This window comes from Anabrus simplex, chromosome X (assembly GCF_040414725.1).
Source record: "Anabrus simplex isolate iqAnaSimp1 chromosome X, ASM4041472v1, whole genome shotgun sequence".
Taxonomy (NCBI): Eukaryota; Metazoa; Arthropoda; class Insecta; order Orthoptera; family Tettigoniidae; genus Anabrus; species Anabrus simplex.
The window spans coordinates 146,657,361-146,673,070 of NC_090279.1; the positions used below are offsets into that span (position 1 = coordinate 146,657,361).

Sequence of the window (15,710 nt, forward strand, 5' to 3'; positions counted from 1 at the left end):
TCCACGCAAAAAATTACGTACACTAATTACAGATAGACCCGCAGTCGTAAATACTTATCCATATTAAAATGTACAAAAGACGACAGTCCTATAGAAATTATAATTCACCGGGCGAGTTGGCCGTGCGCGTAGAGGCGCGCGGCTGTGCGCTTGCATCCGGGAGATAGTAGGTTCGAATCCCACTATCGGCAGCCCTGAAAATGGTTTTCCGTGGTTTCCCATTTTCACACCAGGCAAATGCTGGGGCTGTACCTTAATTAAGGCCACGGCCGCTTCCTTCCAACTCCTAGGCCTTTCCTATCCCATCGTCGCCATAAGACCTATCTGTGTCGGCGCGACGTAAAGCCCCTAGCAAAAAAAAAAAATATATATATATAATTCCCAGTTTCATAAAATTGTGCACTTTAAAATGAGGGGTCGCTCTTTGAAATTTGGTCAGCTGTTTTCTTATAATTTCCATTACTGGAAAAGAACTTACCAATTCTTCAGTTCTCCATCGTCCACGATTGATGAAACGGGTAGTACTTGAATTACGGCCACGGCAGTTACTCTCCCAGCATTAGCCCTTTCCTATCCATAAACCCTGTATGCGACGTTAAATAGGTAGCAACAGTGTGTATATGCTTCTACATTGACGCTCTTGTGATCTTCATTCCAGTTGATGACGACGACGATTTTCGGGACGACTTGCCTTTCATCAGTCGGTTCAGCAACAACTCCTCTCCTGGAGGCAGCCACCAGACCGCAGCTAAGGACAGCAAGAGACACAAGGTTGGTCATTGAGTCCATTTCTTTTCTTTTGCTAAGTGAATGTCTCCTGTGTGGGGGGAGTGGGGAATATATTTGTATTTTATTTACTACTTCTTATCTCATTTCGTATGGGAGGTTACGTGAACGAATTCGATCCACGAAATGTCACTGTATTATTTTTCCCACATGGAAGACAATAATTGCTTTTACTCAAAGAAAGTGTAAAATCTGCGATAAATTAAGAAAAGGTACGAAATATTTTACTTGTAGAGAATAATATGGATACATACTTTACTACCTTACAACTGTTTTTCACCGGGCGAGTTGGCCGTGCGCTTAGAGGCGCGTGGCTGTGAGCTTGCATCTGGGAGATAGTGGGTTCGAATCCAACTGTCGGCAGCCCTGTAGATGGTTTTTCGTAGTTTCCCATTTTCACACCAGGCTAATGCTGGGGCTGCACTTTAATTAAGACCACGACAGCTTCCTTCCAACTCCTATGCCTTTCCTATCCCATCGTCGCCATAAGACCTATCTGTGTCGGTGCGACGAAACACCACTAGCAAAAGAAAAACTATTTTTTTCGCTACGTCGCAGGGATTTCGTATGTGTTTTGTTTGTCTAACACTTTCGTGTGTGATGTCTTTGGTCACTAAAGTTGTTTGAATTAGTTAGGTGTCGTTTTCTTCATGTTGCTCATTCGTTTTGTCCCCTAACTCATTCATTGTTATTGGTCCGGGGATCATGCTATTTTGCTGTTTGAACTGCCCGCGCTACTCATATGGACAAATATAATTAGAATTCACAGACATAGCACTCCCATTCGTTGGTGCTAGCCCTGGACCTCAAGAAAGAAACAAAAGATGGCGCGAGCAGCGGAATGCAACATAAGAGAGTCCTGTCTACAGCCCGTAAGTACATATACATATTTCTCCAGTAACGACGCTATTTGTTAATTTACCACAGATTTTACACTTTATTTGAGTGAAAGCAATTTATATCTTCCATATGGGGCAAATACTACAGTGACATTTAGTGGATCGCATTCGTTCACATAACCCCCAGCACCAAGAAGGAATGCAATTTAGGCTAAGCAATTGTGTAGGTGACAAGCTTATTTAATAAAAGTTCCAAGGACACAGGTTCTAGTATCCACGGGAAAACATGTGACATGGTGGTACAATAATAGCCGCTGTATTCGCCACAATTTTGAATGCAGCGTGCAAGTATTATGTCGTACAGGTGCTACAGTATAGCGTCGTTGCCGGGACAAAACCTCCTATGTGAAAATATTTTTAGAGATATACTGACCCGCAGCACATAAATTATGAAGAGCGAGAATTCCTTGACAATTGTCACACAATATTGCACCTTAGATAACAGAACCTTACCGGCCAAAGTTCTAAGCTAAAATATTTCACATAGGAGGTTTCGTCCCGGCAGCGACGATAGGTTATTTTGTGGGATGGATTTCTACGCCTGTTGCGCTTGGCCAGTCAAATCAGCAACGGTTAATGTTGGTATTTGATGACGCTAAATTTGTCGTCCCATACATGCTCAATGAGCGAAAAGTTTGGTGATCTCGCAGGCCAAGGCAACTGATCGACACTGTAGAACACGTTGGGTGACATCGGTATAAGGACAAGCGTTACCATGTTGGAAAACACTACCTTGAAACTGCGAATGAATAGCTGCACTGCCACTTCAGTCACCGGTGTGACATATAAACCCGCTGTCAAGGTTCTTGGGATAACGACGAGAGTGCTCCTGCTGTCAAAGGAAGTTGCTCTCCAGACCATAACTCCTGATCTAGGTCCAGTGTGTCGACGCTGCAGACAGCTTGGTTCCAACTGCTCATTTGGCCTCCTCCTTACCAGTCTACGGTCATGAGTGGCAGTAAGACAGAAACGGCTTCCATCTGAGAACACAACATATCCCACTCCGCCTTCCAATAAGCTCTAGCTTGGCACACTGAAGTCGCAGATGGCAGAGATTCGGAGTTAATGACATGAACGCTGCAGGACGTCCGGCTCGGAGCTGTCCCTCAAGTAAGCGATTTTTTACAGTTAGCGGTGTCAACTGAAGCTTTAATGGCTGCTGAAGATGCAGTACAATTCACCGCAGCCATGCAGCGAATACGGTGGTCTTCTCTCTCCGTATTGGCCCATGTGCGGCCGGAATGCGGTTTTCTTCTTCCCGTGTCCATTGTTGCCAACGTTGATGCACTGTGGATACATCCGTGCCAAGTCTTTCTGTAATATTACGCAAAGAATATCAACGTTCTCGTAGCCTCCTTAAAGGCATGATTGACTCTCACCTCTCACAACGTCAACACTGGACGATGCTTAACGCTCACGAAGTGAACAGCGCGTATTTAAAGCAAACTTGCTTCGCAAGGTCATAGTGGCGCCACTAGCACCGCTCTTCGTTCAACAGCATGAACATTTGAATAGGCGTCGTCTTTCAGATGTGCAAACACCCTCCCGAATTTCGTTTATTTAGCGCAACTCCTTCTTGGTGTTGGGATATCATTTTCCGCCAGTGTATTAAGATCTAAGAAATTTTACTGATCAGATCAAATTTCGAGCATTTCAGAAATGAATATACCTCCGATTCGTAAGTTACGTGAAAAAAAAGGTAGGTACTACATTTTGAAATATTGTTTGAAAACTAAAAATTCGTGTTCAGTGACAAAAATATCACACATTATTTCATCTGACTTCTTGATCATTAAACCTGAAGAAACAACATTTAATTCTGAATATTTTTTGTACAATTTGCTTTACGTAGCACCGGCACAGAGAGGTATTATGGCGACGATGGGATAGGAAAGATCTAGGAGTGGGAAGGGAAAGACCGCAGCCTTAAATAAGGTGCAACCCCAGCACATGCCTCGTGTGAACATAGGAAACCACGGAAAACCATCTTCGGGGCTCACACCTGTGCGCCTCTAACCTCGCCGCTAACTCGCTCGGTGAATAATTTCACTCCACAGGTCTCTTTCATCAGTCAGGTTCATCACGGTCCAATGCACGGCGAGGTACTGTGGCCGTGGGCATATCTGCAGGAGCATCCACGCAATGGAAATCATTTTCGACAACAAAGTCGCCATTGCTGTATAAATGATCTGGATATTCAAGGATTTCGGAATCATTCAGCCTTGCCTTGAACTTGACCCATCCATTGAAAATCCAAGGAAATGAGTGATGAAAATATGTATAATTATGGTTTGGGAATTACAACGAACACATGACATATTAACAGAACAAAATAAACTCTAAACTAGGCTGATGAGACCAAAATATCGTGTTTGTAAGCTAAAGAAAAACAGATTCACGCAATAACAACTTTAAACCACTACAACATTCTCGGTCAACAATTTCATTTGTCGAAGATAAAAATATTTTATAGGGCTAGTGGATCTACCTGGTGAGTAAAATTAAAAGTAATTGCTTAAGTTATCGTAACGATCATCCGTTGCCATCTAGCAGCCATGCGACAGTACTGAACATGAACATAAGGAAGTCTGCTGGGAATACGAAGGGTGCTCAAACAGAAACCGTACTTTTGCTAAAAACAGCTTTATTGCTTATTGTACAACATTTTAAGCACTGTCTCTCCTTTACTGGCAATACACCGTTCCCATCGTTTCTTTCACTTTTGAAAAGCCTCCTGGCACGCACTTTCTGGGATGGCACACAGGTCTCTTATCGCATTGCCCTGAATCTCCTCTGTGGTTTGGAAACAACGTCCGTTTCAACGTGCTTTTAAGTTTGGGAAACAGGAAAAAGTCTGCTGGAACTAAGTCTGGAGAATACGGTGGATGGGGCCCAACGGGAATATGATATTTTGTTAGGTAGCTGCGAGCCGGCGCATTGTCAGGGTGCAACATCCAAGTCTAGTTTTCCCATAATTCAGGCCTCTTCCTGCGCTAGAATTCCTTGTTTGTCATCTGACCACATGGTACAAATTCCTGATAGACATGGCCTTTGCAGTCAAAAAACACAACCAACATCACCTTGATCTTTGACCGACTCACGCGTGCGACGACTGCACTTTTGTTTTAATATCATATCTCCGTGAAAGTTTTGCGAAGTTTGTAGCAAAATTTTACACACACGCGTGCTCGTTGTTCTTCAAATTATGTCTGGCACTAATCCGACGGACAGCTTGTCCACGTGCTCTCTTCAGCGGCTGTAGCTCGCCAGCTAACGGTCAGAGGAAAACGTGACAAATGGCACTTTGTTGTCTAAACCTGCCGCTCGCTACGTGCGCTCAGTAAGGGCAGTGCGCTCGCTCTGCCGGTTAGTGTGCTATTTCAAAAGTTCGATTTTTTTGAATTCACCTCGTAGATTAGGTGAGTAAGCTCGGATGGGAAGGCATAGTTTTCCTATTGTTCGTTGGCGCGTTGTCATGGTGGAGGTCCCAGGAGTTGTTTCTCTACAAGTCTCGTCTTTTTCTGGTAACATTTTCTCTCAAACCGCTCAAGACTTTGGTTCACCGTTTGACCCCTCAGGTAGGGAAATTAATGGTGCACAACACCGATGATGTCAAAAGAGACCGTCAGAAACACTTTCATATTCGACCTGACCTGTCACACTTTCTTCAGTCTCGGCGATTTTGGTATTTTTAAAATTCCATCCCACTATGTGTCTCGCAAACGTTTTTCCCAGTTTGATGAAAGGGCGAGTGTTGATACGCTCCTCGTAATATTCCGACATTTCGATAATCGCAACTCGCACTCAGCAGCTGCTGCTAAGTGAAAACTAATTGTAGACATTATATAAGGGGCGATCAACATGTTTCCGTTCGACGTCCGTACAGTCCTGAATCAGGATGCCAATCATGCAGAATCGCCGTGAGCATTGATGCACTCATCTCACCGACGCACCAGATTGAAGATCCCCGTGTGTTAAAACACCGTGTCCTGTTGCACATTGATCTTTTGAGGGTGATAATAGCATGGGGAGAGATCGGGACTCATCCTCATCCACCGCCGCTTGTTGCCCGTAGTGGATGAAGCTGGCCTCCCAGATCGACTGGTGTCTTGTGTCGAAACGCGACCTGCACGGAACTTCAAATCAAATCAAATCAAAATCTCTTTATTTGCAAATGAGGTGTCTACCTCGGTGACAAATGGTACACTAAAATACATTATTGTCAAGCACTAAATTTTAAATTAACAGGAGACGAAGAAAATGTTCCTAGAATACAATATTATACAATTTACGCTAATATTTTTTTCTATTAAACACACACATCATCCTTAATAAATTTATATTGTTTACAAAATTCTACTTATAATATCTTACAAACATAGTCAACTCATATACAGTACGGTATGTGAAATTACTTCCAATAATACTATACAACTGGTATAAGATTAAAATTAACACTGAATTTATTTACATATTTATATTTTACCCATTTTGGAACCTAAGTAGCATAACGACCTGCTGCATCTTAACCAGAGCCCCTTTTGCCACCACTTTTCAGAGTTCCTGAAGGGCCTTCACAGCTACCGTAGCGGTCCCAGGGCCCTCGAAGTCCCCACTGTACTTCACCCCTACAGGCAGTCCCCTACTTTGGCTGTCCAAACTCCTTATACCAGGGGATGGAATTAATTTAATCACACACATTTATTATTTACAATATCCTGCACTGGTCGAATGCCCTCTAACATTTAATTTATTATCTCTGTTGTTGTTTATTCTCTTCTTGAATATCTGTACAGATTTTGGAAAAGGATCAAACACTACCCCTGGTAAACTGTTCCACTCCTTCACGCCCTTCCCAATGAAAGAAAATTTACCCCAATCGCTTCTGCTAAAATTCCTTCTAATTTTGTACTTGTGGTCTGTTCTACCAATATAATTATTTTCCAACCGAAGCCTCTCACGGATATCTCCCCATGCTTCTTCTCCTGTATAGGCTCTATATAATCCTATAAATCTAGTTTTCTCCCTTCTCTTACTTAAAGTTTCCCACCCAAGTTCCTTTAACATTTCTGATACACTACTCTTTCTCCTGAAATCCCCTGTTACAAACCTTGCTGCTTTCCTCTGCACACCATCTAGTTCTTTTATTAGGTATTCGTGGTGAGGATCCCAAACACTGTTTGCATATTCCAATAATGGACGAACCATACTTAGGTGCACCATTCCACAACGGTGGTTTTCGACAGACATGCTGTCCTATACACAGTCTTCATTCTCCGATGGATGTCCACCGGTGCTTGTCCTTCGGCAGCCAAGAACAGAATAACAGCACGTTGGTCCTGTTTGGACGCATTTGGTAATAACGTCGCCATAGTTCACGTGGCCGCATTTAACGCACGCATCTCGGCACGACACGACTGCCACACTAATCCCATTGCCTACATGTCCGTGCGTATATACCCGCTTTTCTTTCCATCTTGAGCTTCATTCTTTGCTTCCGTCCTGTTAGTCTTTCATTGCACTTTATTTTATTTCTCACCGGGCGAGTTGGCCGTGCGCGTAGAGGCGCGCGGCTGTGAGCTTGCATCCGGGAGATAGTAGGTTCGAATCCCACTATCGGCAGCCCTGAAGATGGTTTTCCGTGGTTTCCCATTTTCACACCAGGCAAATGCTGGGGCTGTACCTTAATTAAGGCCACGGCCACTTCCTTCCAACTCCTAGGCCTTTCCTATCCCATCGTCGCCATAAGACCTATCTGTGTCGGTGCGACGTAAAGCCGCTAGCAAAAAAAAAATCTTCTACCGCATGTCGCAGATATATCTAATGACCTTGCTGTTTACTTCGCACACACATACGATGGAACAAGAAACATCCTAATTGGAGATCGGAAGACTAGCGCACAGTGAGCCATCTAGTGAAAAACGAGAGTACCACTTACTACAGACCAACGGTAAAGCATTCTTAAATTCAAACCCTCAAGAAGTCTTGCTCGAGAACAGTCGAGATTTTCTTCTGAAGATGCAAAACAAAATTCTCTGCGAAACGTAAAGAATTTCACCTTGTTTTCTTGACACGACAAAAGCCCAAAAGCTTATTAACATATCTATTATTACAGGCCGTGAAAGCGCCAATCTAAATATGAAAAGTAATTGTTTCAGAAGTGCAGAGCAAATGGACTGTCACCCAAGAAGGATAACCACTATAACCATCACTTACCTGAAACTGCTAAGACTATGCATTTGGTTAATTTTGGTTAATTTTGTCGCCTCTTTGGTTCATTAAGCAATGCTTAATTACATATGCGACTGTCAACAGCGCCATGCGGTTATTCAATTAACCACTCCGGTGTAATTGCATTAACCACTGCCACGGACTACGCGATACGTGCTGCCATCTTTGAGATTTGAGAAGAACTTTTAGAGAAGGCATAGGAAGCGGGTCCTTGGTCTTGGCTTAGCCTAGGCTAAGGTAAGCCCTCCGTAATCCACTGCCTGCTCGATATGAAGCAGGCGTCGGATGCATATCGATCAGGCAGTGCCGTGATCACACAGTAAAGTGTGATCGCATTCGCGACACACACAGCATTGCCTCTTCAAGCTCTAGCTGTGCGATACGCCGAAGTTTGTAGTTCAAAACGGGGTTGTGATCGGCTGGCGTGGCGCGTGATTCAAATTGTAACGGAAAGTGAATCGGCACTTACGACTTCGTAAATACGTTCTCAACGTACAGAAACCGTATTCTCATTACACAATATCGTGTAAATTTCAAGAATTTTGGTATTTCTAGGGTGTTCACATGCTCGTGTGATCCTTAGGACGAGACGAGACGCCCCTGGTGATACAAATATAATGTTTGTCCATTTTCTTGTGTTTATCAGGTTGGCGTTGAAGTCAGTTCGCCATCCAGCAATGGTGTCTCGTACCCCAGCCATGGAAAGCCGGCAGATGTTCAGACCAGTTCGCCCAAGACTCCGATACGTGAAGGGGACATAGTGAACCTTAGTCAGCTGTTCCAGAGAGAAGTGATGGCACCGCTAGCCCAGTCACCTCCGTCGTCTTCCAGCAGTGCCGCTAGAGTGAGCGCTAGGCGACGTGCGGTTCCTAACCCGTTGGGAGAGTACAGCGCGACCAGAATGTCTCCCTTGGATATTAACCTGGCTAAAAGTTGTCCCATCAGGTAAGAGTCCAGGTGTTGGTGGTTGTTTATCAACCGCTTATGAGAAAGATTTCTTAAAGATCCAAGTTATCAGGAATAATAATAATAATAATAATAATAATAATAATAATAATAATAATAATAATAATAATAATAATAATAATAATAATAATAATAATGTTGCCGGGTTGAGTGGCTCAGGCGGTTGAGGCGCTGGCCTTCTGACCCCGACTTGGCAGGTTCGATCATGGCTCAGTCTGATGGTATTTCAAATATGTCAGCCTCGTGTCAGTAGATTTACTGGCACATAAAAGAACTCCTGCGGGGCAAAATTCCGGCACCTCTGCGTCTAAGAAAACTGTAAAAGTAGTTAGTGGGACATAAAGCAAATAACATTTGTATTATAATTGTTTATTACCAATTTCCTTTACATCGCACTGACACAGATATGTCATATGGTGATGATAGAATAGGAAAGCGCTATGAGTAGGAAGGAAACAACCATGGCCTTAATTAAGGTACAGCCCCAGCATTTGCCGGGTGTGAAAATGGGAAAACCATCTTCGGGGATGCTGGCAGTGGGGTTCGAACCCACTATCTTCCGAAGGCAAGCTGACAGCTACGTGACACAAACCACACAGCCACTCGCTCGTTAATCTAATATTTTACGTATCATTAGACTTCATTCGACTGCATCCCATCACTTATGTTTTGGGTTTATTTATTTTCATCTTGTAATAATAATTATGTCCACCTCTGTGGTGTTGTGGTTAGTGTGATTAGCTGCCACCCCGGGTTCGATCCCCAGCTCTGCCATGAAATTTGAAAATTGTTATGAGGACTGGAATGGGGTCCAACTCAGCTTCGGGAGGTCAAGTGAGTGGAGAGGCGGGGGGGTCAATTTCCACCTCAGCCATCCTTGGAAGTGGATACTTCCGTGGTTTCCCACTTCTCTTCCAGGTAAATGCAAAAAATGGTACTTAACTTAAGGCCATGGTTGCTTCCTTCCCTCTTCCTTTTCTATCCCTTGAAATTTTCCCACTGGGCTCCATAGCTGCAGTGGCTTAAGTGCGGGCAGTATCCACTATTCGGAAGATAGTGGGTTTGAACTCCATTGTCAGCAGCCCTGATGACAGTTTTCTGTGGTTTTCATTTTCACACGAAACTGTTGTATTATCTCCCCTGCTGTTTAATCTGTATTCTGAGCAGATCTTTCGAGCTGCTCTTCAAGAATTGAAAGATGGAGTAAAAGTTAACGGTAGGCTGATCAACAATCTGAGGTATGCAGATGATACGATCATCTTGGCTGGCAGTACTGAAGGTCTTCAGAGTCTGGTAGACAAAATCATAGCAGAAGGGGATAAACTTTGACTCAAAATTAACATCGACAAGACAAAGATGATGCCAATTGCTACAAGTCCTAACACATACATTTTTATGAACATTTATGAGGAACAGGTGCAGTAGTTTAGTACCTTGGCAGCTGGATGACTAAGGACTTGGACCCAGATTAAGAGATCTGTGTGTGAATGGAAATGGCTTGTACTAACTTTCTGAAAATGAAGAATCTACTGTGCGACAAGCCTCAGCTTGGAGATGCATCACAACTTCGTCAGATGTTATATATATTGATTGCTTCTGTACGGCGCTGAAACATGGACTTGGAAATGTAACACCATTAAGAGAATGAATGCCTTTGAGATGTGGGTGTTCCAGAGGATGTTACAGATCTCGTAGACTGTCCACGTCTCCAGTGCTGTTGTACTCAGGCGTATGAGGAGAGAACGAATGTTGATGTGTACCTTGGGCATATTATCAGGAATGGAAAGTACAACCTCCTTAAATTAATCCTGCAAGGTAAAATTGATAGACGTAAAGGTCATGGTCGAAGGGAACAGTCTTGGCTGAGGAAGCTACGGGATTGGACAGGACTAGATTCTAGTAGACTGATGAGGACAGCCGAACATCATGCAGACTTCACTTTGATTATGTCCAACCTGCAGTAATGGAGAAGGCACTACAAGAAGAAGAATCATATGGCCTCATCTTCCCTTCTTCTTGCTATTTGCTTTACGTCGCACCGACACAGATAGGTCTTATGGCAACGATGGGATAGGATGGGCCTATTAGTTGGAAAGGAAGCGGCCGTGGCCTTCACTAAGGTACAGCCCCAATATTTGTCTGGTGTGAAAATGGGAAACCGTGGAAAACCATCTTCAGGGCTGCCGACAGTGCGGTTCGAACCCACTGTCTTCCGGATGCAAGCTAACAGCCGCGCGCCCCAAACCGCATGGCCAACTCGCCCGGTCCTCATCTTCCCAGTGCAAAAAAAAAATATTTATTTAGTGGTGGTGATGATAAGCAAGTCCTTATGAAAGTACAAAAAGAACGGAAGCTGCGGGAGAAACATTGTGCGACAAAGGTGTAGTCTAGCAGAACACATACTGAGCCATGGAAGAATTTTATTGACCATACTAGAGGGAGGACATGAAGGAAAAAATAGTAGAGGAAGACCAAGATCATCTTATATCCAACAAATTCAAAAAGATGTTGACTGGACGAAGTATTAAGACATGAAACAACTTGTTTTTAAATTTTATTGGTTTTACGTCCCACTAACTACTTTTACAATTTTCAGAGACTCCGAGGTTCCAGAACTTTATCCCACAGGAGTTCTTCTTCTTATCCTTTTTCCCCCGTTTCCAGTCTTCTGGGCCGGGTTGTGAATCAAGGACCCCGCAGGTATGTAGCCAGTGGGGGGAGGGGGTTAGAACCCCCACATGGATATTTTACAAAAGAAAATAAACAAAAACTGACAGTAAATAAGTGAAAGTCGACTGAACATTCACTGAAACACAGTTGTAAAACCAACAGATCTGTTGAATCTATTTTCTAAGAAGTCTCAAAAGGTGGATTTTGGATTGAAATCTGAGCATACCATTCACTGTAAATCTGTTGACTTTGATCATATTGGTCTTGTTCTGTATTTAAATGTAAGATTTTGTAGTGTAACAGCACTGCAATTAGTGTATCAGTGTTCTTACAATGACACGCATGCACACACGCACAAGCACCTTCATTATGTTCTATCATCATTCTGTAACTATAACCCCCAGCCCCCATTGGTCAATCCTGGCTATGCTACTGACCTCCAGTTTTCTATTTTTCACTGTTCCTGCAAAACGAGAACACCAGGAACTGCGCGTCGCCTTTGGGGGACGCTAACTATTTCTGAGGTCTAGACTCACTCTCAATCATTTGATATACTATTAGTACTATGCGCTTGCCGTACTCTGAGGCATTTTATACCTGCTGCCAGGATTTTTTCAGGCCACCCCTTACCTGGGGAAACAGATGCCTTTTGCAGCAGTTCCCAACATGGAGTGCAGGGATTATCAGCCCTCCTAAAGAGCCTCATCTACCTGAAACCATTGGCCACTTTAGATGGTACTCGAATTTATCCCTGACTCCAGGACTGCCTCTTCCACCATCTCCACCCTACCTTGAGCTGGGACCATTACCCGATGCTACACACCTGGTCAGTGTGCTCCTAGGTAGGGCTGCCTCTGAAAAGGGTCCCTACCTACTACCTGTAGGAGTTGTTTTATGTTCCAGTAAATGTACCAACATGAATCTGACATATTTGAGCACCTTCAAATACCACGGGATTGAGCCAGGATTAAACCTGCCAAGTTGGGCTCAGAAGCACTGCGCTCTACCGTCTGAACTACTCAGCTAGGCTTGAAACAACTTGCTCGAAACAGAAATGTAGGGGTGATGACTACCTTTGCTTCTACTGCTGCAAACCAACCTTTGGCAGAGGGCAGGTATTCCCATGCTGTCGCTGCACTGTGTAACAGGAAGTGATGACTCAACAGGTGGCAGATAAGTTGGGCGCACCTGCTGGCTAATTGATGAGAGAAACTCATTGTATATACCAACATTATAGGACATGGAGTACCCAGTAGACTTTTTAAATTTCTTTAAAATTTCATGTTCCAAGTTTGGACCTAACTTTGGATTCTTTTTCTTCATGAATGGGTAACTTAGGACCACACGGAAACAACACTTTCTAGCCTGTCTCTTAGGCCAATATTCCTTCATGTGCAAGAAGTGAGTGCGTTTTCATTGCATTGATCACATATGTTTGTGTGTCTTCCTTGAAACTCTCCGTGTGAGTGATCTTTCTAATTTCATTTCAGTCATGTAGATTCTGTGATCCTAGTTCTTTTAAACATTTTTCTGTCTTTTTATACCAAGTCGGCCAGGTAGCCTCGTTCTTTAACCCTGGAGTGATCATGGGATGTCTGAGAGACACCACACTGGTTTATTTCTGTCATTGCAAGGAAACTACCAAGGTAACTGACCGGAGATGCCATCTACCTTTCAAGTAACTAATAAAAAATAACATAGTAAAGGATCAGCATGCCATTGTCAGTGCAACTCGTATGTTGGGTAGCCATTTTTACACCAGTGTCAACGGCACTACACGAACTTCACCGCTACAAAGTAAGTTCCTGTTTTCAAGTATTTATTATCTTCCATTTTATTGCAGCTGTTATTCACCAAAATGTATCAGATTGCATAGTTTCTTGCTAAAACATAAATTTCCCATATTTTTAGGGCAGAAAATGCATGGAAAGGAGAGATATAACTTTGATCACCTTGACAACAGAGTTTGCTTGAGGATGATTATGATGACGATGATAAAGAAGAATGTGAACTGTTCAGTGATGAAGGGGGAGATGTTTTTGAAATCAGAAGAAGTGTAGACACTGGACAAGACTCAGACAGTAGTGATGAAGCAGGAGGAAATGACATTGATTATTTCCTAGAGCGAAATGAAGGTACTAAGCAGCGTAAACCAGATCCTCCCAGAAATGTTCAAACCCGGTAACCTAACCAAATATCGTCACGCATTTACCTGGTGTACAATGCTATCTTGTATAGAGGAGTCCACAAACGGGAAAATTGAAGAGGTTCGATATGTGAAATAAAGTTCCTAATTGGCATACTGTGCTTATGTGCTGCAAGGCCATTTGGCCTAGCAATAAGATGAGTGTAGAGCTGTGCATCTTGGTTACGTCAGAGAAACGTTGTAGGTTCCTACTGTATTGCTTTACTCTTTGAGAGTCAGGTTTCTTAGCCCACTGCACACCCCAAAATTTAGGTTTTTACACATGTTTGTAAAACAACCCTCAAGAGGCATTATATTTTAATGAAACGAATTAATTTAACACAGTATGTTAACAAGACATCAAACACATTTTTTTGCTAGTTGCTTTACGTCACACCGACACAGACAGGTCTTATAGCGACGATGGAACAGAAAAGGCCTAGGAATGGGAAGGAAGTGGCCGTGGCCTTGATTAAGGTACAGACCTAGCATTTGCCTGGTGTGAAAATGGGAAACCACAAAAAACCATCAACAAACTAGTTTAGGCACAAAAATTGTGAAACATCATTTTTAGTAATGGTTTTTTGGTATGATAATTCTCAAAACAAGGTACAGGGCAAAGAGTTTTGTTGCACTCCTTACACAATGTCATTTTCTGAAGAATGTTTTGTCAGTGAAACATCCTGAATTCCTGTCATCAAAGTTAAAAGTGGTTGGTGTGAATTGATTAGTTATAGTCTCGTCTTCCCAAACTCTGTGATTACTAGGGCGCTTTATTTACCTTCGTTCGCTTCGGATGTGGCAGCTGTAAGACCTCATCCTCACTTTCATTTAAGTCTTCACCACTTGAATTATTTCCAGATATACCTCCTACATCGTCTTCATCACTGTCTTCAAATACTGAACAATCACTTTCATCATTCATAATAATTTCAGGAACTGTATCGTCACTTGTAAGCAAGTCAGTTCGACTTGGTGCTGCCATTTTCAACTGTTCGTGATTGACTCACTAAAGCTGAAGACATCCGCTTAAAAACAAATCATTTTCAGCGCTCCCCGTGGTGATAACAATAACCTAACGACTTCAGAAATTAGCCAACAGATGTCGGGAGCTATCCGTTTTTCAATCGTTGTCCAAAGACATACAGTCACGAAGACATACAGTTACGAAGATATATCACTTCAAATTCCGACACGCAATATATTGCGCCGTAACCACAGCGGCACTTACCGTGCCCTTCAAGGGGTTAATGTCCACGTTAGTTCCTTTTATATCAATAAATTAGATTTATTCATTTTAATTCATTCTTTCAAAATGTCCTGAAATTAATGTAAATCCTCATTCAAAATCTAGGATAGCAGAATTGCCTCAGATATAAAATGGCATCTCTCAGATGCCACGCGGCCTTCTACGACATAGAATTGCGACCACTGCAGGGTTAAAAATGTCTGGATTTTGTGAGTTGGTCTGTTTGAGTTCATAATTGTGAATTATTATTATTATAAACATTAAAATGCTAACACTACTTTGGTGATAAAGGTCTTATATTATAAAATTCTCTTTCTTGCAGAGTCCCTAGGATCTACTACGCCACACGGACGCATATACAGCTGGAGCAGGTTGCAAGGGAGATCAGAAAGACACCGTACCACGATGCAAGGTAAAAAATGTGCAGGCGCCACGGCCACAGGTTGTTTGGATGTAGAATACTTTGCCAAAGTTTTAGAAATTAGTGAATGCACAACATTTATGTTAGAAAGATTCTCTTTGCTTGTGCTCTCGTTTTGCAAATTATGTCAAATCGCACAGTTTCTGATCTTCATTGATGTGATTACATCTTCTTGAGCATTTCCAGTAATTCTACCTTTCTTGGGTAGATGTGAGCTGTACCCATACTGGGTTGATAATATTAATATTAATGGCTTTACGTCCCACTAACTACTTTTACGGTTTTCGGAGACACTGAGGTGCC

General features: G+C 42.8%; 1 protein-coding gene across 1 annotated transcript in view; it reads left to right on the forward strand.

The window, feature by feature from the left end:
- LOC136886716 (Fanconi anemia group J protein homolog) overlaps positions 1-15,710 on the forward strand; it is a 139,030-nt gene that overhangs the window by 33,737 nt on the left and 89,583 nt on the right. Inside the window, exons 3-5 of the mRNA XM_068230927.1 lie at positions 659-771; positions 8,563-8,861; positions 15,309-15,398. Coding sequence (XP_068087028.1) covers positions 659-771; positions 8,563-8,861; positions 15,309-15,398 — 502 coding nt within the window. The remainder of the gene's footprint in view (positions 1-658; positions 772-8,562; positions 8,862-15,308; positions 15,399-15,710) is intronic.